The 26,791-nt window shown below is 46.0% G+C and overlaps 1 protein-coding gene across 7 annotated transcripts in view; it reads left to right on the forward strand.

Annotated features, from left to right (window-relative positions):
- Nucleotides 1-26,791, forward strand: part of LOC144674785 (AMP deaminase 3-like) — a 57,573-nt gene that overhangs the window by 20,864 nt on the left and 9,918 nt on the right. For all 7 annotated transcript variants that reach the window (XR_013574634.1, XM_078535981.1, XM_078535982.1 and 4 more), the window contains exons 6-11: nt 770-899; nt 14,530-14,724; nt 15,611-15,742; nt 16,804-16,967; nt 20,728-20,854; nt 22,301-22,464. Coding sequence is in view for 6 of the 7 variants with exons in the window: in XM_078535981.1 (XP_078392107.1) it covers nt 770-899; nt 14,530-14,724; nt 15,611-15,742; nt 16,804-16,967; nt 20,728-20,854; nt 22,301-22,464 (912 nt within the window). In the remaining variant the exon portion in view is untranslated. The remainder of the gene's footprint in view (nt 1-769; nt 900-14,529; nt 14,725-15,610; nt 15,743-16,803; nt 16,968-20,727; nt 20,855-22,300; nt 22,465-26,791) is intronic.

A 26,791-nucleotide genomic window follows, 5' to 3' on the forward strand; every position in this document is an offset into this window, starting at 1 on the left:
GGCCTAGCCAGCGATGCCCACACCCTGTAAATGAATTTTAAAAAAGGCTAGACAGGGCGGATTGTTCTGTGTTATTATGCTGTAGGATAGACAGGGTGGAGTGCTCTCTGTTAGTATACTGTAGGATAGACACAATACAGAGTGCTCTGTGATAGTTTTTTAGCTGGAAGTTGCCATTGCCTGGCACTGTAGTGTGAATGTTATCTGCTACTTGTCAGCTGAAGTCTGGATTTTGTCCACTTCCTGCTTTTGGCTGGCATGCTCTACTCATAATCAGAAGAGTTTTGAATATGGCTGAACACAGTATATTCAACAGTTAACAGCAACCATACTGATAATAAATTAAGTCCTTTATTTAACATTGACGGTGTCTATTGTGGATTAAGAACTTGCCTCTTTTCATCATATTATTGAAAGCACCTTAAGAAGCTGGTTCAATTCATCAAGCCCAACTAAACTGACTCAAGATTATTTTTTCAATTAAAAACCTAGAGCTTTAAAGTAAAGAAAGAGTCACAGAGTGCACCATGAAATTTCAGGGAGGTAAGATCTTCCTCTCCCAACCCATAATTGTGCACTGAGCGATCGAGGAAGATGGCAGGAGACTGGATGCAATGGGTTAATTCTAAATTAAGGTTGAACGCTTAAAAAAAGAAAAAAATAGTATTTTATTTGGAGGGTTCTTTCTGGGATCAAAAGTTGATTTGTGTAAGACGGAATTTCAATCGAATATCTGAATCTTCCAGATCTAATCAGGCTCCTTTCACAGGAAGACTTACTGCCATCGGAGGCTAAACTTCTTGGGATCAAAGTTCTATTTGCACGAGATGTTAAACGAAATGGCAGAACTCCGGGAGCTGAAGGGTGTACCCCATCGGGATTTCTACAATGTCAGGAAGGTAAAGCCACTGTAGAGCTAAAGAGGAACATTATTTCCCACAGCAATATCTGGGGCGGTCGTAGAGAAGCTGTTGTTCCCTTTCATTGAGACTGTGTTCCTGCAACAATTGTGGCCTGTTCTGAATATAAGATGGTCACCAATAAATGCAATAGGGAATTCAGGATAAACTTCTTTATCCAGAAAGTTGTGAGGATGTGGAAGTTGCTACCACAGGGAGTAGTTGAGGTGATGTATTACTGGGATAAGGTGCTCCATTCCAGTCAGTGAGCCACATTCAGTACAATTCGACATGAACAGATAAGCCCAGTATTATTACAGGTAGTGGTGTTGCCATAGCAAATACACTACTCTGGATTAGATACATTTAAGAGGAAGCTAGATAAACACATGAGGGAAAAAGGAATAAAAGGATCTGCTGATAGAGTGAAATGAAGTGGGTTGGGATGGGACTTGTATGGAACATAAACACTGGCATGAACAAATGGGCTGACTGACCTGTTTCTGTAAATACTTTGTAAACCTTTAAAAATCTCTAGCTTGTAAATACCTGTTTCAATAAAAATCTGGACCATGTGGAGTTTTTAGGAGGGAGAGCTATCCTAATTGAAAAGTAACTCAAAAATGCCATATGCTTTCCAGGGCTCTCATGCTGTGTGTACAAACAGCTCATTTGTCAAATTATTTCAACTGATGTACTGTGAATTGAATAGAACCTTCTGCACCTACACACCTGAACGGGAAAAGTCCAGAGGTTTGCCCATGGCACATTTTTATGTCCTCCAGGAATCGGATTCATAGGCCTCTATTTTCTCCCACAGATCTTTACCTTTTGTCCAGGTTTCAGAGGCATACAGGAAAGTCGATGGAATGTAGCACCTTATGAATTTTTTTCCTTGTTACAAGATTGAGTTTTCTTGTTGTCAATCACAAAATTACTTCTACCTGTCTCTATCCTTCTTCTGATTTTGGAATTGCCTCTACCGCCTTCTGTTATCAGTTGTCCTAAATAGACAAACTTCTCTATTTGTTCCAATGTGACACCATCCACTTCAATCTTCAGTCTAGTTCCTTCTAATGTATTCCTTCTAATTGCCATTGGTTTTGTCTTTTTGGTGTTCATGCTCATCTGTGGAAGAAAACAGAGGCCTTTGAAATGTGGATGCTAAGATGCATTTTTAAGTTCCATATACAGACCATAAGACAAATGAAGAGGTGATTGAAAGTGCAAGAGCAAAAAGAACTCTAAAAAGTGAAATCCAGAAAAGAAAATGTCAGTATTTTGGCCATTTGAACAGAGCTGAAAAGCACAGAGATCTCTTCTAGAGGGCAAATTGGAGGGCAGCAGTGTTGTGGCGTGGCAAATGATATATGCCAGGCAGATCAAATCCATGGGGGAAACTTAATCATGTGGTCACAACTGTTTTGCAATTTGTATTTTATTTTGAGATGTGTGCCCTGAATTCAGAAGTAATAAGACTACCACGACTTCAGAGGTTTTTTAGAAAACTAAATTAAACATTTAATAACAAAAGAAAAGCTTTCAAGTACATACATAGGTTTATAAGTTACTACTATAATAACTCCTAAAACCCCTAATTAATCTGGCTCCCAGTTACACAGTAAGGATGCGATTGCATTGGAGGGGGTGCAGAGGAGATTCACCAGGATGTTGCCTGGGATGAAACATTTAAGTTATGAAGAGAGGTTGGATAGACTTGGGTTGTTTTCGTTGGAGCAGAGAAGACTGAAGGGCGAACTGATCGAGGTGTACAAGATTATGAGGGGCATGGACAGGGTGGATAGGGAGCAGCTGTTCCCCTTAGTTGAAGGGTCAGTCACAAGAGGGCATAAGTTCAAGGTGAGGGGCAGGAGGTTTAGGGGGGCTGTGAGGAAAAACTTTTTTACCCAGAGGGTGGTGATGGTCTGGAATGCACTGCCTGGGAGGGTGGTGGAGGCGGGTTGCCTCACATCCTTTAAAAAGTACCTGGATGAGCACTTGGCACATTCAAGGCTATGGGTCAAGTGCTGGTAAATGGGATTAGGTAGGTAGGTCAGGTGTTTCTCACATGTCGGTACAGATTCGATGGGCCAAAGGGCCTCTTCTGCACTGTGATTTTGTGATACACCTCCATTAAGGCAACAGTTAAAACAAATAGATTTAAACGGACCCAGGCAAAGCAACACGATACCCTGAACAGTGGAATTCAAAGTGAGTTTTCTCAGCTTCGGTTCCTGTAGACAGCAACTTGATGCACAGAGGCTGGAGGCTTTTCACACTTGTGTTAGATCTTAGAATGGCTTCTCCTCTGAAACATAGCCTCATCTCCCTTACACACGTTTCTCCCTTTTTAATGCAAATTCTATTGTTCTGATATGTTTTTGGAACTTTACCTTTCTCATAAATAAATCTTTTCATAGTGTTCATATTATCAGTAACCTTTGGGAAAAATAAACACACTGTTTGACTTTGCTTCTTCTAGCTAGGTGTTACATCCTACCATCTCTTTGAAATTCAAACTACCCTAATTTATCTAAAAATGCAAATTTTCCTCGCACCTCACATTCTAAAACATCAGCCGTGTTTAGGTATTTAGCATTTCAAACCTAGCCTCTTTTTGATAACTCAAAGCTTCCAGACCTGCTGTCTCCAATTCAATTAAATCCACAGACACACACACATAGGTCAGAATTTTCGGGTCGGCGAGTGGGGGGCAGGGTCCACTAGCTGACGGGTAAAATGATGCGCGGTGACGCGGGCGTGCGTCCCAACGTCACCACACGTCATTCAGATTTTCAGTGCGTGGGCGCGCAGCCGACTCAGGTCCGTGCCCGCCGAACTGTCAAAGGCCTATTAAGGCCATTTAAATATTAATTAAAACAATAAACTGAGCTGCCTGTCCAACCTTAAGGTTGGCGGGGGGCAGGCAAAGAGCCCAGGCGACCTTCGCATTTATCATAAAACCTCATCCACGGGCGGGATGAGGTTTCATGAAGGTATTTAAAGTTTTATAAACATTTTTAATAACATTCGTAGACATGTCCCAGCTCATGTGACACTTTCATGAACTTAAACTAATCTCCCTGAGGCATACACGAAAGAGCGCAGACTCCAACTCAGGCAACAACCCCACCCCTGCCTGCACAGGGAGCGCTCAGTGCTTCCGGGCGCGCATCACGCTGGGCAGGCCTTAATTGGCTTGCCCACGTAAAATGGCAGCGCCCAGCCGATCGCGGATGGCAATTGGCTGCGCGCCCACTCCCGCCCAGCCCCCACCGACGGGGAGAAAATTCTCCCCATACACACAGAGCAACTATCCAAATCCCACTATTACCTTACCTTTACAATAAATCACAATAATGTTATGAGAATTATTATATTTTCATGACAAGCAGAAAGAGAGGTCGAACTAGGAGTAGTTGGATGACGGACATCACAGAGTGGTTGCAGATGAGCTACAGTGAACGTGTGAGGATAGCACAAGGCAGACGAGTATGACGTGCCATGACAGCAGGTCTCCTGGTGGGAGTAGCTACAAACAGCAGCAGCAGCAAGAATCAGACACACCTAAAGAAATAATCCTGCCCAACAGCACCTTCTCAGTGCAACTGGAGATGGACAATAAATGTCGGCCTTGTCAGCAATGCCCACAACCCAAGAATGGATTAATAAGAAAATTTCCCTCGTTCCTGGGTGAACTTGGAGGTACGGGGATTATATCTTGGGGATCAAGTTTCCAGGTGACCAGTTTATCCTAGGACATCGAGGGGAATAAGCAAAGAATTTGAGATAAAGTTATTATGAGGGTGGCTGGCTGATGTTTCTAACCCAATAGGTATTAATGTAGGGTCAGATCTATTACTGATTATCTGTGTTTAAGGAGGAATTCCTACATTCTATAAATGACTGTAATCTGTTGTATTCTCTTTTCTACTCTTTATCTAGAATCAATTAAAAATAGAGACTTGCAGCTGTCATGACCTCAGGATGTCCCAAAACCCATTAGAAAATATCAGTTTGGCATCAGCTATGTAGCAGCTCTCTCACCTGGTTCAGAAGCTCATGGGTTCAAGTCCCACTCCAGAGGCCTGAGCACAAAATCCAGGCTGACACGCCCATTGCAGTACTGAGGGAGTGCTGCACCATCAGGGGGGCAGTGCTGAGGGAGCATTGCACCGTCGGAAGAGCAGTACTGAGGGAGCGCTGCACTGTCAGTGGGGCAGTGCCGAGGGAGTGCTGCACTGTCAGAGGGGCAGTACTGAGGGAGCGCTGCACCATCAGTGGGGCAGTACTGAGGGAGTGCTGCACTGCCGGAGGGGAGTACTGAGGAAGTTCTCTGCTGCCAGAGGGACAGTACTGAGGGAGTGATGCATTGTCAGAGGGGCAGTACTGAGGCAGTGCTGCACTGTCAGAGGGGCAGTACTGGGAGAGCATTGCACTGTCATAAGGGAGTGCTGAGGGAGCTCTCTGATGTCAGAAGTACAGTACAGAGGGAGTGATGCACTGTCAGACATGCTTTTTTTCAGATGTAATGTTAGCCCAAAGTGATCATAAAGATTTCAAGATGTATGGAGCAAGTGCAGTCAGATTAACTGGTTAATTATCACATTGCTGTCAGTGAGACCTCGTGTTATCCACAACTCAGCTCTTTTATTACTGGCCTGTGCCCGAATTAACTTCTAATCCCTTTATATTAACCCAGAGTCATTAACCTATATCTGATATGAAGTAAACATGTCTTGGATTTGCTGGGTTTATATTTAGACTCGATCTGCTGACTGTCTCTGTGTGTAAACACTCCATGTGTCACATTCCAGGTTGGAAGTGATAGAAACAGTGAACAAATGGAACATTTCAGCCCTTGTAGTAAAGAGGAGAGAACCTGGGGTTGAACCTGATATTAACAGCTCATTTACATGTAACTCCATTGTGTCCATGAAGGGTTTAAACCAATTTAAGATAAATAGGAGAAGACAGCAATAAAAACAGGAGATCCAGATTTATTTATTAACACTAGCACACAGCATGACTTCAATGCCAAGTTGAAGCTGAAATTCTCGGAATGGTGAGATGGCTGAGTGTTTTATATTTTCATCATTAGCAATAACGGGAAGAATTAAACTTGTGGAATCTCACCTACACAGATGGGGAAATGGGGGCTATGCCACTCCTCCAGAGAAAGGGAAAGGGGATAAGACTCTTCTGCACAGAGAGTTCAATGTGAACTGTGCCCCTTCTACACAGAGGGGGAAATGGGGACCAAGCTCCTTCTACAAAGAGGGGGAAATGTGGACTGTGCTCCTTCTAGAGAGAGGGGGAAATGGGGACTGTGCTCCTTCTAGAGAGAGGGGGAAATGGGGACTGTGCTCCTTCTAGAGAGAGGGGGAAATGGGGACTGTGCTCCTTCTAGAGAGAGGGGGAAATGGGGAGACTTTGGCCTGAGTGAAACAGGGACTGAGTGAGTATATTTGGGAATTTGGTTCAAAGTTAGTGGGAATTCAGTACATAGGGGGAAAGGAGGTGCTTTAGGTAAGGTTTACTGCAAGAAGTAAAGTGTGCTGAGTGGGGAGTTCGGTGAAGGGAGGGGAAGAGATGCTTTCTTTTTTTTTCTTCTGCTCTTTCAGCCTGCGGTATCTGATTTCCACTTTAGGGCAGCAGGAGGAGCAGATAAACCAGCAACAGGTATTATTAGTTTTAACAGTATTGTAAGTACTATATTGTTTTATCAGTATTGTAAAGTTTACTGGTTGTCGGGAAGTGTAAGCTTTATTAATTATAATTAATCAATTTGCAATTAATTAATGAACACATATTGGAGGTGGCAGGGCAGGTGAAGGGCTGCGATTGAGGGATGTGGGAGGTTCTGGATACTGGTGTGATCCAAGGCAAACACATCTGCAGTAAGTGTTTACGGCTACAGGAACTTCAGCTCCAAGTTATTGAGCTGGAGGCCGAGCTGCAGACACTGCGACATATCAGGGAGGGGGAAAGTTATCTGGACACTTTATTCCAGGAGGCGGTCACACCCCATTGGATGGAGTTTTCTGATTTGGTCAGTGGTCAGGAACAGGAGGGTGTGACTGCAGGTGAGGCAGGTAAGGGGACCCAGAGGGCAGGAGTGCAGGAGCCTCGGCAATTCAGCTTGTTTGGATGAGTGGAGGCTGCAGCGGATGAGCTAGTTGGCCATGGCACCGTGGTACGTGAAGCCATTCAAGCGGGGGGCGTTATAAGGAATGTAGCGATAGTAGGGGACAGTATAGTTGGAGGGATTGACACCATTCTCTCCAGCAAAGAGTGTGAGTCCAGACGACTGTGTTGCCTGCCTGGTGCCAGGGTTCGGGACATCTATTCAGGGCTGGAGAGTTGGGCTGGTTGCAGTTGGAAGCAGCTCAGAGAAGGTTTGCCAGACTAATACCTGGAATGGGTGGGTTGTCTTATGAGGAAAGGTTGGACAAATTAGTCTTGTATCCGCTGGAGTTTAGAAGAGAAAGAGGAGGGGAGTTGACAAAGTGGATGTGGAGAGGATTTTTCCTCTGGTGGGAGAATCTAGAACTAGGGGTCACTATTTAAAAATAAGGGGTCGCCCATTTAAAAAGGAGATGAAGCGAAATTTTTTCACTCAGAGGGTCATGAGTCTTCGGAACTCTCTTCCTGAAAGGTGGTAGAAGCAGAGTCTTTGAATATTTTTGAGGCAGAGGTGGATAGATTCTTAATAAGCAAAGGGGATGATAGGTTATCAGGGGTAGGCGGGATGCAGATTTGAGGTTACTATCAGATCAGCCATGATCTTATTAAATGGCGGAGCAGGCCCGAGGGGCTGAATGGCCTATCCCTGCTCCTTGAAATAGGAATTGTGCCCCTTCTATACAGAGGGGAAGTGGGTACTGTGCCCCTTCTACAGAGAGGGAGAAATGGACACTGTGCCCCTTCTACACAGAGGGGGAATGGGGACTATGCCTCTTCTACAGAGAGGGGGAAATGGACACTGTGCCCCTTCTATACAGAGGGGGAAATGGGGACTGTGTCCTTTATAAGCGGAGGGGGAAATGGGGAATATGCCCCTTCTACAGAGAGGGGGAAATGGACACTGTGCCCCTTATAAACAGAGGGGGAATGGGGAATGTGCCCCTTCCACAGAGAGGGGGAAATGGAGACTCTGCCCCTTCTTCACAAGGGGGAATGGGGACTGTGCCCCTTCTACAGAAAGCGGAAATGTGGACTGTGCCCTTTCTATACAGAGGGGGAAATGGGGACTGTGCCCCTTCTACAGAGAGGGAAATGAGGATTGTGCCCCTTCCACAGGGAGGGGAAATGGGGACTGTGCTCCTTCTACAGAGAGGGGGAAATGGAGACTAGGACACTTCTATACAGAGGGGGAAATTGGACTGTGCCCTTTCTACAGAGATGTGACAATGGGGACTGTACCTCATTTCCAAAGAGGCAGAAATGGGGACTGTTGTGGCATTGTATGCATGCCAATGCAGACAATGAAATGTACCTTTAAGAAGCTACATAGTCACATCACTATGACATCACCGTGTGTGAGGCTGGAGGATAAAAAGTTACAGCCTCCATGTTAGATGTTCACTATTGCCTTTGATCTCTACTGCAGACATTCACTGCTGTCTGTGACTCTGTACCAGTTAAACTTTATGTATACCTTGTGAGTCAGGCACATAGTCAAGTTACCAGCCTATGTGCAGTAATTGTGGTTTGATTTAGTGGGGGGTAATGTACCGTTAAGAATAATACTTGTTAGGGAAGATCACATGGTCTGTAGTAACCAATAGAAGAGTAGTGTGGGCTACCTTATCAGTCAGTAATAGAGTTGGAGTTGAAAGCACACGTGTAGTTGCTACTGCGTATATTGTAAATAAACTTAATGTTTCCACCCAAGAAGTGTCTGCAGATCAACTCTATTTTTAATAGTACAACTCGGCCACCCTACAACACTAAGTCACTGTTAGGACCCAGGCCAGATGAACGCTTGTGGAGAGCTGTATATCTTGTAGCTAATAATAAACTTTATGTAATTGTGTTTGACCAGAACCCTCGTCAGCCTCAATATCTTGTTTAGCATAGATAGCATAGGAACAGATCCCTTGAGGTTTACATCAAGACCCTCAACATATATGGTGGCAGCAGACCATAAGAGACCACGGCATGGTTGGCAGGGGTCATCGCAGCACCGAAGATCATTTCTGAAGATACCAGAACACAAGGCAGAAGACTACTTAAGCTGCAACGCCAGCTGTAGCGATTCCACTTACCCAGCTCCAATCCAGACTCCTTGAGGGAAGGACAGACCGTAAGTGCAGCGCTTTAAGGGAAGTCACTCACTGGGCACCTCAGTCTGGCTGCTTCGGTTTAAAAACAAAAACAGTCCACTTCTTCAACACAAGATCTTGGCATCCAAAATCAGGCACAGAGACTAATTCCCACAGACAGCCGAGTTCAGGAGCAAGTGAAGACCTCACTCCAAGCTCAGTGGTTTGGGCAGCAGGCTTTATTTTATCTGAATATTGAGATCAGCTATTTGTAAGCCACTCATCCTAAAGGTGAATGCTAGAGTGTTGAGTTAGTTTGAAAAAAATACAAACGTACCCCAGGCTGAGAGGGCCAGAAGAGGCAAGTTCCAACAGCTCTCGGCAGAGCACAGCACAACTGTCGGTTGGCTTCGCCATTTTGTTTTCCGCCATTTTTTTTTCCAGTTTTGGCGCCAAAACCAGCTTTCCTGCCCCGACAATCGAGGCGCGGTAGCAACCCAGCAGAATAAAACAGCACAGCTTCAATACTCCAACAGAAACAACAAGCAAAACAAAATCTCTGCAATCTAAAGTTCTGCAATTTAAAATTCTTTCTCCTTGTTTCGAGCCAGACTAGAAGAAGCCAAGCATCTAAAATGCTACTTTTAAAATATACAGCAAAAGGAGTAGCAGGCTCTTTCCCTTAGCAGCACTCTGTTATGAGCCCACAATAACACATTGTTGCAGCATCTATTCTCCAATAGCACAGGGACAACAGACAGACAGCACATGCAATTCTCATCCAGAGATACAGCACTCAGCACTACATTTGTATAGCACCCAGTGCAGCCAAGAACATCACAATGGCAAATAGAGATTTGACAATGAACTGATACGCAGGAGATCTTCTTACAGAATTTCAACTCTTTAGACAGAAGATGCGCTTACACTTAATGGACCAGCAGGTACAGGAACAAGAGAAAAAGGACGCCAAATTACTAATTGTTCTTGGCAACGAAGATCTAATGTGTGTAAACTCGTCAGGTCTATCTGATGAAGACCAAAAGGACTCCGATTATAATCTTCAAGCTCATTGAAAATCAACTAAAGGTCTGAGTTAACTTTAGAATTCACAGACTAGAGTTCATGTCATACCGACAACAGCCAAGTGAAAGCATCCATCAATTTATAGACAGGTGATGGTGCAAAGGAGCCAAATGCGACTTCAATGCCACTGACCCTGCAGAGAGATTAATGGAACTTGTCATCACCTCAATGCCCATCAAGTCTTTCAGGAAAGCACCACTAGACACAGCCAAAGGTTACTCAGTAAATGCACTACTGGACAAAGGTAGAAAATTTGAAGCATTAATGGCTGGCAAACAGCACCGTCAAGCCCTTGATCACAAATCTATCATTGCCACAGTAACCAAAACATCAAAGACACCCAAAACCTGCATGGGGTGTGGTCTTACACATTTACCCAGGCAATGTCCAGCATTTTTTGACATGTGCAAAATGTGCTTCACTAGAGGGCATTGGGCAAAAATGTGTCGCAAAAGCAACAAACCAGACATATCCAAAGCACAAACCTCACAAGAAGGAAGGATCCCACAACAGTCCGACACCGATGACAGCTTCAGGGCTCATCCCACAAAATGTAAACGTGTCGATGAAGTGCAAGATACCCCCAATACACCACAGTGTACATACAGATCCAGGCCGAACTGTACATATTGTTAACCTCACTCACCATGCAGATGGAGTCAGGCAAGCTGAAGCATTTACCACTGTAAACATTAAGTATCCGCAACACTATGGACAATATACTATACCAGTGCAAGTGCAAGCATCTTACCATTGCACGTTCTCAACATCACATACATGGGACAATGGCACGGTGTAACCCAGTCAACATCTGACAGGCTTACTGCCTGCAATGGGTCTGACATCCCATGCAAGGCACCATCACAATACAATTCCAATACGGAAGATCCGAGTGGACACCGGAGATTTTTTTTATGTTGTGGAAACCAGTGGCCCGGCAATCATTTGTTTGCCAGCATGCAATGACATGGACATGGTTACTATCCACGACGTGGCAGAGGCCACTATCACCCCACAGGAAAGCACCAAAATAAGAATTGACTCCACAAAGGACCTTACAGCCTTGCACCCAGATCGTTTTGACGCCATCAGAAGCTTCAGGAGTGACACAATGCTGCACCTAAAGGACAATACGCAACCCAGCATTGACCCACCTAGGAAGTGTAGCATCTCTATCAAGAGAAGCTGAAATCATAGCATGGTCTGCAGTAAAATCATCCGGAAAGCTGAGCGCCATACAGACAGGTGCAATTCCGTCACCTGCGTACTAAAGAACGATGGTTCACTACGTTTATGCCTGGACCCGAAGACGCCTCACCATGACCCCAAAGCAATGTTCTCACAAACTCCCCATGCGTGAGGAACTGAATCCCAAGTTTGCGGGAGCCCGATACTTCTCGAAATTGGATGCCAAGAATGGTTACTGGTCCGTCCATCTGGCACCAGCATCACAAGAGCTCACCACTTTTCTTACCACTTTTAGATGATATTGCTTCTTGCGCTTACTGTTTGGGCTCTCGGTGAGCCAAGACATGTTTCAACAACACATGGACCACATCATAGAAGACGTGCCCGAGTGCCTGTGCATTGCCGACGACATAGTAGCCCTTGGCAGCAAAACATGACAGCAACCTACGCATGCTCATGGAGACAGCCAGAAAGCATGGCCTTGTTTTTAATAGTGCCAAATGCCAAATCAATGCGAGCCAGATCAATTTTTTTGGCTCCATCTACAACTCTGAAGGCGTTCAGCCAGATCCAGCAAAAATAAAAGATGTATATAAGATGCCCACCCTATAACAAAACGATGACCCGCTTAGGTTTTTTAAGTTTCTATCTCCATACATCGTGAGCTTTGCAGCCCAAGTTTCCTCAATCAGGGACCTCCTCATACGCTGTACGTAGGGCAAGCGGACCACCCAGCATATTTTTCAGAGTTTCGAGCCCATGTGTCTTGCAATACTATGACCCCTCCAAACACACTATACTCAAGGTGGATACGTCACAGGAGGGCCTTGGTACGTGCCTACTACAGGACGACAAGCCTGTCGCTTTTGCCTCAAAGGCTCTTACCTCTGCACAAGCCAATTATTCTAACATTGAACGCACAACTCTTGCATTAGTATTTGGCATCCAATGTTTCCACACGCTTCACGGTCCAAACAGACCACAAGCCGCTGGAGATGATTTGGCGAAAACCCTTCACCAGCGCATCACCATGGCTCCAGCGTCTACTCGTGAAAATTCAGGGCTATGACCTTGATGTCCAATATAAAGCAGTCTCTAAAATGATAACCTCTGACACTCTGAGTCAGTTACCTAACCCAGCCAACAACAAAGATGTGCCTCTAGACCTCTGTATAGACAATATCGAATATGAGGTGGAAGACAATCTCCATGTTGACTTTGTCAAGCTGAAAAGATACAACAGGCCACCCAGGAAGACCCACAACTTCAACAGCTGAAGCAAGTTATTATCGCAGGTTGGCCCGATCACATCATGGATGTTCACGAAAGTGTCCGATCATTTTGGCACTACAAAGATGAATTGGGCATCTCCAGAAGCATCATAATCAAAGGAAAGCAAGTCCTCATAGCTCAGGGAATGCATCAAACTATGTAAAGTCACCTATACGTCGGATACCAGCTAGCAGAATGAACATAATGCCTTGCCAGAAAATCAGTCTATTGGCCAGGTATTAATAAGGACATTGACAAATTGACACAGATGTGCCATACCTGCCAAATGCACCAACCACAGCAGTTCAGAGAACCATTGTTACCACATGAAATCCCCTCTGTCCCATGGTCGAAAATAGCCAATGATTTATTGCATCTTGATGGCGAAGATTACATCTTGGTAAGGACTATTTTATCAAATTCCTTTTCGTTCGCCAGGTCAAGGATACGAGCAGCTTTATGGTTGTTGACACGCTCACCACAATTTTCAGCATGTTCGGTGTGCCTGAAACCATCATCTCACACAACGGTCCTCGATATACCCTTTCCAGGACACGCGTACAAAATGGGGTGTGAAAGGCGTCACATCTTCCCCGCAATACCCCCAGTCCAACGGGTTAGCAGAACAGACCATCGAGACGGTCAAAGCCAACACTCCTAAAGTGTAAGGCAACCAAGCAAGATTTCTGAATCGCTGTGTTCAATCTTCGAGACACAGCACAGGGAGACGGTCCACTCTCAGCCACCAATTTGATGGTTTGGGAGGCAAGTCCATACTACACTCCCGTCCCATTTACTCCCAATCCAGATGGAAGCTCATGATATTCTACGAGAAGGGAGAGGGAGGATGTCCCAACAGTACGACCAGAGAGCAAAACCATTTAGCACCGTTAAATGTAGGTCAAAGTGTGTGTATACTGGATCACCACACAAAGACGTGGGTACAAGGGAAAGGTACTGCGAAAGTGTACAAAGCTACGGTCATGTGAGGTTGAGATGCCAAATGGACAGATCTTCAGAAGGAACCATTGGCACATTTGCATCATGTATGCTGCACCACAGACGGATCACACTGACAATGACTCAGACACAGAGAGTGTTATTTAAGCCACAGAGGACATCACAGGTACCAACACTGTAAGACAAGATGATCCCACAATGAACAACCAAGAGACATAAGCTGTGAATGCACAGCCACAGTGCACAGTAACACCCTGAAAACTACATGAGCGCAAGATACGGTCACGTCTTATGCCCACCAAAACGTTATCTTCATGTGTAAAGACTCTATACCGTGATTCAATCTTGTATTGTCTGATATTCACTGTTATGAATGTTCTCACAAAGCTTTTCCTTTACTCAAATGGGAAAAGGGGGATGTTGCGATATTGTATGCATTCCAATGCAATGCACCTTTAAGAAGCTACATAATGACATCAGTATGACATCACCGTGTGTAAGGCTGGAGAATAAAAGGTACAGCCTCTGTTAGATGTTCACTATCGCCTGCGATCTCTACTGCAGATGTTCACTACTGTCTGTGAATCTGTACCAGTAAAACTTTATGTATACCTTATGAGTCAGGCACATAGTCAAGTTATTAGCCTATGTCACTGTTAGGACCCAGGCTAGATCAAGGCCTGTGCAGAGCTGTATATTGGTGTTGTTAGTAATAAACTTCATGTAATTGTGTTTGACCAGAACCTTCGTTATACAGTGGTTTACATTTGTAATTAATGGTGTCTGTCGTCATTTTTCTGTTTAGTGTCTGAAACGTTCCTGTTGCCCTGATTGTAACTGTGACATTCCCACCCCAGGTGGACACCCACATCCACGCTGCTGCCTGCATGAGTCAGAAACATTTGCTGAGGTTTATTCAGCAGACCAACAAGAATGAAGCTGACCGAATTGTACTGGAGAAGAAAGGACGCAAATTGACCCTGAGAGAGGTGTTTGCAAATCTCAACATGGACCCTTACGATCTCACTGTCGATTCACTGGATGTGCACGCAGTAAGGCCTGATTTTTTCATTTTTTTGCCACTGTGCTTATAATATTAATAACTTGCAATTATTTAGCGCATTTTATTTTTAAAAATTGCTGGTATCTATCACCCACTTGTAACTACCCTCGAGAAGGCAGTGGTGAGCTGCTGCCTTTAACTGCTGCAGTCTGTCTGGTGCAGGTACACCCACAGTGCTGTGAGGAAGCGAGCTCCAGGATTCTGACCCAGTGGCAGTGAAGGAACAGCCAATAAAGTTCCAAATCAGGACAGTGTGTGGTTTAGAGGGGAGCAGGCGGTGGTGTTCCCATCTATCTGCTGCCTTGTCCTTCTAGCTGGTATTGCGTGGATTTGGAAGGTGCTGTCTAAGGAGTATTGGAGAGTTGCTGCGGTGCATCTTTTTGGTGCACACTGCTGCCACTGTGTGCCGATAGGGAGGAAGTGAATGTTTAAGCTGGTGGATGGGATGCTGATCGAGCGGGTTGCTTTGTCTTGGATGGTGTTGAAATCTTTTAGACTTTGGAACAGGACCAGGTCATATGGCTCTCAGTCCCACTCCGCCATTCAACAAGATCATGGATCATCTTGTAATTTAACTCCACGTTCCCGCCCTTTCTGGACACGTTGCCTGAAAGGAACATGGAAGCAGATTCAGTTGTAATTTTCAAAAGGGGATTGGATAAAAACTTGAAAAGAAGAAATTTGCAGGGCTACGGGGAAAGTGCAGGGGGAGTAGGACTAATTGAATAGGTGTTTCAAAGAGCCAGAATCAGATGACTGGCCTCCTCCTCCTCTATTTCCAATGAATTTGGAGATGATTTTGTATTCTCCTAATATAAATCTTTTAAAATGTATGTCTAAGAAAGTTTATTTGAGAAAACTAATTTCTCTCTTAGGGCCGCCAGACATTTCATCGATTTGATAAATTCAACGCCAAATACAATCCAGTCGGTGCCAGTGAACTGAGGGATCTTTACCTGAAGACAGACAACTACATGCAAGGGGAGTATTTTGCTCGAATCATCAAGGTATGACAATTTTATGAAGCGTCTGAACATCATGTCTTGTAATTAAAATATGGATATCTTAAACTATAATCCACAGAGCAGGTACAGGCTCAAGCATAAGGAAGAACTTGCATTTATATATCACCTTTCACAACCTCAGGGTGTCTCAAAGTACTTTACAGATAATGGAATACTTTTGAAGTGTTGGCACTTACGTAGGAAACATGGCAGCCGATTTGTGCACATTAAGCTCCCACAAACGGCAATGTGGTAAATAAGCAAATAATCCTTGAGCCTGCTCCACCAAATCATCGTAGTCTCCATAATCACGATAATCCAGGCTGACACTCCTAAACAAAAACAGAATTACCTGGAAAAACTCAGCAGGTCTGGCAGCATCGGTGGAGAAGACGGAATCTGGACTTCAAGCCTCGGCATGGCTAGACCTCCATTCCTGTTACTGCTGTATAGTAAACCATCCGTTGTATGTGGCGGAAGGTGTAGAATTTCTTTAGTTCCGTTCTTGATATATTGGTCCAGTTTGACTAGTGTATTCTGTGAGACCTCTGCGAGGATCAGGTGGAAATATATTCTGGGTATCATATGCGTTTTAAGGATTTCGATCCTTTGGATAGGCCGAAGAGCTGCCTTCTTCAGATTCTCTATCCACATACCGATTTTGGATCCCCATTGCTCCTCAGTACTCTCCTAAGTGCTGTGCTGAGGGAATGCTCTACTGTCGGAGGTGCCGTCTTTCAGATGAGATGCCAGTTGGAGGCTCACCTGCCTGCTCAAGTGGATGTGAAAGTTCCCACGGAGAGCAGGGGAGTTCTCCCTGGGGCCCTGTCCAACATTTATCCCTCCACCAACATCACTAAAACAGATTACCTGGCCATTATCTCATTGTGGGAACTTGATGTGCACAAACTGGCTGCTGCATTTCCTACATTACAACAGTGACTACAATTCAAAAGCACTTAATTGGCTGTAAAGTGCTTTGAGATGTCCTGAGATCATGAAAATGCGAGCTTTTTGTTTTCAGTGCTTCGTGTGGAGTGTTATTGTTGTGTGTTTGTCCACAGGAAGTCTCTCACGATCTAGAGGAAAGCAAATACCAGTACTCAGAACCACGACTATCAATCTACGGTGGGTCACCGAGTGAGTGGCTCAGTCTGGCCAGGTGGTTTATTAAACAACGAGTCTACTCACCAAACGTCCGCTGGGTTATTCAAGTTCCTCGTATTTAGTAAGTCCGAGGTTTCCACATGACTAAAGTGATATAATGAGGAGGGTTAGAGCCACAATGAACAAAACAAGAGAACACTAGGAGCAGGAGTAGATCATATGGCTGGTCAAGCCTGCTTCATCATTCAGTACAATCATGGCTGCTCTTGGGCTTCATCTCCATCCGCTCCCCATATCCTTTGATTCCCTGAGAGACCAAAAATCTGTCTATCCCAGCCTTAAATGTATTCAGTGGTGGTGCATCCAAAACCCTCTGGGGTAGCGAATTCCAAATATTCACAACCCTTTGAGTGAAGAAATTTCTCATCTCAGTCCTAAGCGATCGACCCTTTGTCCTGAGACTGTGCCCCCATGTTCTAGATACCCCAGCAAGGAAGACAACCACTCAGTGTTTACCCTGTCAAGCCCCTTCAGAATCTTATATATTTCAATGGGATCACCTCTCATTCTTCTAAAATCCAGATAATTTAGGCCCAGCTTACTCAGACTTTCATAGTACAATCCTCTCACCTCAGGGACCAACCTAGCAGACCTTTGCTGTACTGTCTGTAATGCAAGTATATCCTTCCTTAAATATGGAGATCAAAACTGTACACAGAATTCCAGGTGTGGTCTCACCAAAGCCTTATACAATTGTGGTAAGATTTCTTTATTCCTGTACTCCACCCCCTCGCAATAAAAGCCAACACGCCATTTGCTTTCCTAATTGCTTGCTGTACCTGCATGTGAAATGTTTGCGTTCCTTCTGCCAACCTGAAGCATCGAGCCAGTGAATTGAAAAGGAACCCATGGACTAACCAAACGATTTCTGTGCTGGAGAATCCCATTGAAGAGTTCCCTCTCCACCATGTGTTAGAATAGTGCTAATGGACAGGTACTCTTCATCTTCATGTAATTTTCCAAAATTTCATTGATTCTGGAAAGGTCCCAGTGGATTGGAAAACTACAAATGTAACACCTCTATTCAAGAAGGAAGGGAGACAGAAAGCAGGAAACTATAGGCCAGGTGGGTGTACCTGGAATGCAGCGGTTCAAGAAGGCACCACCAGCTTCTCAAGGGCAGCTAGGGATGGGCAATAAATGCTGGCCCAGCCAGCAAAGCCAACATCCTATGAATTAAAAAAAAGTTAGCCTAACATCTGTCATTGGGAAAATGCTAAAATCCATTCTTAAGGAAGTAGTAGCAGGACATTTAGAAAATTATATTACAATCAGAGTCAACATGATTTTTAAAAGGAAAAATCATGTTTGACAAATTTATTAGAGTTCCTTGAGGATGTAACAAGCAGGGTGGATAAAGGGCAACCATCTGGGACAAAGCAGTCCGCTTAATTGGCCCTCCACCACCGATGAACAGTGGCAGCAGTGTGTACCATCTACATGATGCACTGCAGGAATTCACCAAGGCTCCTTCGGCAGCACCTTCCAAACCCACGACCACTACCATCTAGAAGGACAAGGGCAGCAGACACATGGGAACACTGCCACCTGCAAGTTCCCCTCCAAGCCACTCACCATCCTGACTTGGAACTATATCGCCGTTCCTTCACTGTCGCTGGGTCAAAATCCTGGAACTCTCCTTCCTAACAGCACTGTGGACCTACACCACATGGACTGCAGCAGTTCAAGAAGGCAGCTCATCACCACCTTCTCAAGGGCAAATAGGGGTGGACAATAAATGCTGGCCCAGCCAGCAGCACCCACATCCTGTAAATGAATGGGGAAAAAAAGTTGATGTAGTGTGTTTGGATTTCCAAAAGGCAGTTGATAAGGTGCCACATGAAAGGTACTAATAAGGTAAGAGCACATGGTGCTGGGGGTAAAATATTAGCATGGCTACAGGACTGGCTAACTCACAGGAAACAGAGAGTGAGGATAAAAGGGTCATTTTCAGGTTGACAAACTGTGAAAAGTGGAGTGCTACAGGGATCAGAGCTGGGACATTAATGATCTGTATTAATGTCTTGGATGAAAGAACCCAATGCATTGTAGCCGAATTTGCTGTTGATACAAAGATAGATAGGAAAGCAAGTTGAGGAGGATATAGAGTCTGCAGGGGGCTATGCATAGGTTAAGTGAGTGGGCAAAAATTTGGCCAGTGAAGTATAATGTGGGAAAATTTTAGGTTGTTCAATTTGGTGGGAAGGTTAGAAAAGGAGAATATTATTTAAGTGGCGAGAGATTGCAGAATGCTGCAGTACAGAGGGATCTGGGTGTCCTTGTACATGAATCACAAAATGTTAGCATGTAGGTACAGCAAGTGATTAAGAAGGCAAATGAAATGTTAGCCTTTCTTGCAAGGGGGATGGAGTATAAAAGTAGGAAAGTCTTACTACAAATGTACAGGGTATTGGTGAGAGCGCACCTTGAGCACTTTGTGCAGTTTTGGTCTCCTTATTTAAGGAGGAATATTCCTGCATTGGAGTCCGTTCAGAGAACATTCACTTGGTTCATTCTTGGGACTAAGTGGTTGTTTTATGATGACAGGTTGAGCAGATTAGGCTTTTACTTATTAAAGTTTAGAAGGCTGAGAGGTGATCTTGTTGAACATATTAGATTCTGAGGAGGGCTTGACAGGGTAGATGCAGAGAGAATGTTTCCCCTCGTGGGGGAAATCTAAAACTAGGGGGCACAGTTTCAGAATAAGGAGTGTCCATTTAAGATGGAGATGAGGATGAATTCCTTCTCTGAGGGTCATTAATCTGTGGAATTCACTACCCCAGAGACCAATGGAGGCTGGGCCATTGAACATATTCAAGTCTGAGTTAGACAGGTTTTTGATCTGCAAGGGAGTCAAGGGTTATGGGGGGTGCAATCAGGAAAGTGGAGTTAAGGCCACAGTCAGATTAATCATGATCTTAGTGAATGGCAGAGCAGGCTCGAGGGGCCAAATGGCTACTCCTACTCCTGTTTTTTATGTCTTCCATTCTAACCTCAGTCACATGTTTCAGGGTTTCTATTTTAACCAACTGGTAACTGAGTAAATACATTGGTGAGCATGGACCTGAGTCACAGAGAACCAGAAGGTTAAGTTCAATCCTCAGTCTGATATCAGTATGCTGAATTTAGCTGCTAAGGTAATTGTATGTGGCAGTAAGGGTTACTGCCGGAGGTGCAGAGGTGGGAGGAAGCAGACGTAATATGGACTTTGGATGGGCATCTCTTGTTTGTCATCTAGTGACAGCCACTCCGGACCCCCCGAAACCAACCCCCCTCCATGCCCCCACCCCCAACAAAGCTTATTGGCAATGTCAAGATAACTTGATGAATACATTGATCAATACTGTTACTAGGCTAAAACAATGGACTTGGAGGGGTTTATCACACAAGGGGTAGAGCTTTAATGTGTATCTTAAACATCCCAGAAACCCTCCAACAGCATGGCACTGCCTCAGTACTGACCCTCCAACAGTGCAGCATGCCCTCAGTACTGTCCCTCTGACAGTTCAGCGCTCCTTCGGTACAGCCCCTTCAGTAGTGCAGCACTCCCTCAGCACTGCACTGGGACTGTGAGGCTGGATTATCTGTGAGATTTGAACCCGCGGTTATAATTTAGGCGGGAGTGCTGCCCACTGAGCCATATTAATGATTTGCCACATAAGCATGCTTGTTAAAGGCACTTGGCCATGTAGGCTATGGGATTAGACCATGACAGTAGTGAAAACACACCAAATTGTCATGAAAAGCACATGATTGGTGAGACTGGAGTGAGTGAAATTATCCGGGCTGATCTACCATTTACTTTTTAACTTCTATTCCAGCGATATATTTCGAACAAAAAAAATCTTGCCTAGTTTTGGAAAAATGCTGGAGAATATTTTCCTGCCTCTCTTTGAAGCAACAATCAATCCCAAAGAAAACCGCGAACTTCACCTCTTCTTAAAATACGTGCGTAAACCACCATTCGATTCTACTTGTATTATAGAGTGTTACATCCTCTGCCTGTCTGTGATTGAACTCTCTGCAAATGGGTAGGTTTTTAATCCCACATTTACTTCAAGAAACTCAATTAAATTAATTGAAATGAGAAAACCGGCAAAACGTTTAACTATTAATGGCCTGGATTACATGAAATAAAACAGAAAGGCCAGGTTAGTACACTACTTTACACAGTCGGATCTATTGCTGAGGTTATGATATGGCAGGTGGTATTTGCCATGCTGACCAAATCCCAAAGGGAAACTTGACCAAGCTATCACAATATTGCAATTTGTATTTGTTACAAAAATAGCTTTTAAAAATATCAAGAAATTCACAGCAATAAACATCATTGGGCTAAAAGCAAAATACTGCAGATGCTGGAAATGCTCAGTAAGGTCTGGCAGCATCTGTGGAGACAGGACCAGAGTGAACATTTCAAGCCCAATGTGATTTCTTCAGCTGATCCCTATAACACCCGAGGTGGACGGGTGCCGAAATCGGCAGCCTGCCTGCCGTATGCAAATAAATAACTAAATGTTTATTAGACTTGTTAGCAAGCCTATTGACCTGGATAATGTGCTGCCCATGCCATGATGTGGCTGGCACGGGCAAGTGGGTGGGAGTGAGCAGGCCTTTATTTATGGTCTATGTGAAGAACAGCAGGAAAGAAGGTGGGGAACTCTTTTTAGCAGGGGTGTGCTGTGTGCATCTCGGGTACCTCCCCAAAATGTAAGCCCCACTTCTTTCTGTGCCAACTGCCCTCCAAAACCTGCCCCTGCACCCCCACTCCCCATCTCCCCAAAACCCCAGGACTTGCCTTTCTGGGGCAGCCATCCATCGTCTTCATGCTCCCTCTTGCAGTCCTGGCAGTGCCCATGACTGAGCTCTGGCACTGCCAAGACAGCTGGAGCTACTGGCCAATCAGATTGGTCAGCAGCTCCTAAGGGAAGGACTTGCTCCCACCAAAGGGCAGAAAACACACTCTCAACCATTTTGGCCTGCCCGTTGGGTGGGGGTTGGTGGGGTGGGGGGGGCTTCCTCCGGTCATGTTGGCTTCCAGTCGACATTCCTTTTTGGGGGAAGGGTGGGGAGGAGAGACGAGCGGTCCACTCACTCCTCCCCCATAAAATGCAGTCCTTGGTGTAGGATTAGAGTCACATAGAAGGCCCAGAGTGGGTAAGGATGATGGGTTTCCTCCCTAAGGGGACATTAATGATCCAGTTGCATTTTTATGACAATCCAACAGCTTCATGGTCACTTTTAATGTTTTTATTTCCAGATTTTTAAAAACTGATATAAATTCTCAAATTGCTATGGTGGGATTTGAAATTGGCTGCCTCACTGGGGCATGTGTCACACTGTGTATCATGGCTGGGAGTCTGTGCTGTCTGACTGCTCTGTGTTCTGTTGCAGGTGACGGGATTTGACAGTGTGGATGATGAGTCCAAGCACAGTGCTCACATGTTCTCAATAAAGAGCCCAATCCCTGGGCAGTGGACAAGGGAGCAGAACCCACCGTACAGCTACTACCTCTACTACATGTATGCAAACATCATGGTGCTCAACAACCTGAGGAAGTAAGTATTCCCAGCTCCGTATTCTCTCCTGCAACAGAGTCAGATGCTTCTGTAACTACCGTTCTAGTGAGGGTCATGTGGTTGACATGTCCGTGGACTTTCAAAAGGTGTTTGGTAAAGTACCACTATATGGCCTGAATTTTACGGTCCGAGCTCTGGTGCATGCCCAACCCAAACACATGTAAAATTGGGTGAAATGAGGTCAGGCGTGCATCCCGATGTCATCGCACACGCGTGCAATATTGAGGTCAGTGGGCATGGGGCCAATTAAGGGCCAATTAAGGTCATTAAAAAGCCTATTGACCAAAATTTTACATTGCCCGTGCGAATTTTAGCTCGCAAAACAGGTGGGCAGAAATCATGTTTTAATCATTTCCTCACCCGCACATGGGATAAAAGGCCCCCAGAGCAGCAGCACTTTCTCTGTCATTACCAGTCCTTTGCTGTGAGAGTACAGAGTTTTCCCAGAGTTTCTTGGCATCTCCTTTGATTGTCGAGCCTGCATTTCAGCATATCAGGCCCTCATCTTCCCTGGAAGGTTCCTCTGAGTATTACAGCACAGTGCTCCTTCATTTTCAAGGCATTGCTCCCCTGCATCCCATCTAATGGGGACAATGCATTCCACTGAAGAGGAAGGGAGGGGCAGGCGGGTGAGGAGGCCAGGCGAGTGTGGGCAGCGTCCCAGAGACGAGGCACGGGCTCAGTTGGTGCAGGGAGGCCAAGGCGGGAGGGCACGCCAAAGACACCACTACCCAGCGTCTAAAGTGTTCAGGCAGCGCTCCAACTGCCTCCAGATGTCCGAGGTTCTGTGCCGCAGGAGACTCCGCCTCTCCAGGGACGCAGTGACAGCAATATGTCACATGATAGGTCCGGAAATCACCTCCAACTGCGTGGGCGGACACCCCATGATGGTGACTTCGAAGGTCACAGTGGCTCTCAGCTTCAATGCCTCCAGTACTTTTCAGGGCTCAGTGGGGGCTCTGTGCGGCATTTCTCAATCGGCTGCACACAGTTGTGTCAAGCTTGTGACTGATGCTATCTTTAGATGCATCCGCATGTTCACCCACTTCCGGACAGACGAGGCGGGCCAGGCAGAGAGAGCACGAGGCTTCGCTGTGATGGCTGGGTTCCCCCACATCCAGGGTGGAATAGATTGCACTCACCAGGCCATCAAGGCACCAGCAGGTGAGCTGGGCATTTTCATAAACAGAGGGGTTCCACTCAATGAATGTTCAGGTCGTCTGTGACCACAGGACACAGATTCTCCAAGTTTGTGCCCGTTACCCTGGGAGCTCACACGATTACATCTTGCAGCACTCACAGGGACCAAGGCTGTTCGTGGCTCCTGTACAAGTGGATGGATGGCCAATGGCACTGTCTCCTTTGCTAACAATCAATAAATGAAAACCCAACGCAGTCCACCAGCACCACACACCTCCATGCTTTTACAAGCCTGTGCTGTATCTGGCACCTATTCAAACCATCCAACCAACTCAGCCCATTTAAGTCAAAATAACAGTTTATGTTACTTCACATGAACAAACAAAGAACAAACAAAGTGTCCATCTCTAATACAAATGTCAAAATAATAAATGCAAATAATGTCACCCGTGACATGCCCCTGTTGTGCTTAAGGTGCCTTCAACTTAACATCTGCGGGTGCTGCGTCTTGTGCCCCCACCCCACCATCGCTGACAGTGGCAGCCTGCTGACTCTGCTGTCCTGGTGGCTCTGATGTCCTTGGCGGTCGTCCTCTGGCCGCTGGAGCCTGAGAAGGCTCCACCTGGGAGGGTGCGTCCTGCCCCATAGCTGGGCACTCGTCAGTCGTCACGGCATCATCAGAGCGGCCACTGGCAGAGGGGCAGAGGAGCTGGTGACCGTGTCCGGAGAACCCTGAGAGGAGCTCTCACAGACGACAGGTAGCTGGTCCGCTAGCGTGAGGTGGGTTTGCACCTCCCTGTTCATCATTGATGGACGAGCACCCAACAGACAGACTAGGTGCCTCATCCATCTCTCACACTGGCAGAGACCCCCCTGAGTTGCCACTCTTTCCATGGAGGAGGTTATGCGCTCAGTGTTAAGGGTCAATGCAGAACTCATGCTCTGCATGGACTCCTCCATGACGGAGACTATGGCACGCATACCCTCATGGATCTCCGCCAGTTCTCCCCGCGCATCCCATTGGACATCCAGCATCTGCCACCTGATGAACGACTCCAGAGGCCCGTCATCTGCCTCGGACGCAGCATGGTCCTGGTCTCCAGCTGTGCTCCCACTATCAGCTCCCTGGGACCTCGCTGCCTCTGCCAGCTCCTCATGCGAGTATGATTTGCTGTCACCGCTGTGCATTACCTGCGGAGCCAAATACTTAATGCCCACCGACGTGTGAGTATCGGTGCTGGTGTCTGGTTCAGAGAGACAGTGTGACACTGGTGCAGGTGTGATGTCTGCCTCGGAGCTCAATGGGGGGTCCTCAGGGTCACCGGTGGCTCCTACGGATGCTGAATCTGCGGGAGGAAGGCAAAAGATCAGTAAATTCGATCATCAAAGTCATTATGCATGCTAGGCGGGCTGAGGAGACAGTGGAGACCTGCTGCATGGTGCCATCTGCATTGGAGCTTCAATGGGCTCTCTGGCTATGACAGTCAGTTTCTGATGAGAGGAGCCCGTTATGTTTCCAGTGCCCACCATACACGCATCTGTCACCTGCATTCTTACCTTCATCCGAGACCCCGCCTCACTGTGGCCGGAGGAACGAGCTGGCCGGTGGCATTCCAGCTCCAGTGCATTGCTCTCATGATTCATGAGGAAGTACAGGTTTGACACTCCTCCACCCGTTCTGCGACGCTCCACGATGTTATGACTCCTCTTCCCCTGACAGGGAAATATAACCTCATTATTGCTCCATCTCCCTAAAGATCCTTTCCTGGTTCCCACCCGGCCTCCCACCCGGGCATTAAACGGGCTGTGTCACTGTGGCACATCTCACTCTGCAATGCGCTGAGGCCAGTCGTGCTGTCATCCCAGCCTTGGCAGGGCAGGCTTCAGTGCCAGTTGGCATACACACTCTTAGACCCCTGAACGTTCCAAGCAAACAGAAACCCGACTAAAGTTCTCCGCACAGATCCACGCCATCTCTGCACTTACCCTTGCTGACCGCAGCAGATCATTGAACCTTTTGCAGCCCTGGATCCACATGTGTGGCGCACCACATCCTGCCCACTGACCTGGGCAGCGACCTCTGTCCAGGTCTTCTTGGTCAGGTGAGGTGGCCTTCTCTTGCTATCCCTGGGCATTAAGATATGCAGCCTGGCACTGACCTCCTCGACCAGCACTCCCAGGCACTCATTTGAGGAACAGGGGGACAGAGTACCCACCTGACCTTCCCTCCCGCCTTCCATGACCACCAGGTCCTGAGGCCACGACTCCCTCAGCCTCCCCCACAACTCCTGGCAGCCTTCCGGGGGCCGCCTCTTCTGTTTTGAACACCCCGCTGGCTCCCCATTGGACCCAACGCGTTCCCACCCTCACACACGGAGCAAACAACTGGCAGTTGCGTTTCATGCTTGGCGGGCCTTAATTGGCCACCCAGCGTAATATCATGTTTACAGTGTGATCACAGCTGGGAGCAGCTTTTACACCCACTTCCAGCTGCGCTGACTTCAGTTGCACCCCGAGGGTAAAATTCAGGCCAATAGATTTGTTCGTTAAATTAAAACCCAAGGGATTAAAGGGGCAGTGATAACGTGGATACAAATTGGCTGAGAGACAGAAAGCAGAGAATAGTGGTGAGCGGTTGTTTTCAGACTAGAGGCAGGTGCACAATGGCGTACCCTAAGGGGTCGGTATTGGGATCGCTGCTCTTTTTGATATATATTGACAACCTGGACTTGGGTATAAAGGGCATAACTTCAAAGCTTTCAGATGGTGCAAAACTTGGAATTGTAGTAAACAACGAGGACACAGGCTGGTAAAATGGTCAAATACATGACAGATAAAACTTAATGCAAAGAGTGAGCTAATTCATTTTGGTCAGAAGAATAAGGCGAGGCAATATGAACCAAATGGGACAAATTAAATGGGTACAGGAACAGAGAAACCTGGGGGTGTGTGTACATAAATCTTTAAAGGTCATAGGACAAGTTGAGAAGGCTGTTTAAAAACTATATGGAATCCTTGGCTTTATTAATAGAGGCATAGAGTACAAAAGCAAGGAAGTTATGGAACCATTATAAAACACTGGTTAGACCCACGCTGGAGCATTGTGTCCAATTCTGGGCACCAGAATTTAGGTGACTGGTAAAAGAACCAGAGGCAAGATCTTTTT

This window comes from Cetorhinus maximus, unplaced genomic scaffold (assembly GCF_964194155.1).
Source record: "Cetorhinus maximus unplaced genomic scaffold, sCetMax3.hap1.1 HAP1_SCAFFOLD_796, whole genome shotgun sequence".
Taxonomy (NCBI): domain Eukaryota; kingdom Metazoa; phylum Chordata; class Chondrichthyes; order Lamniformes; family Cetorhinidae; genus Cetorhinus; species Cetorhinus maximus.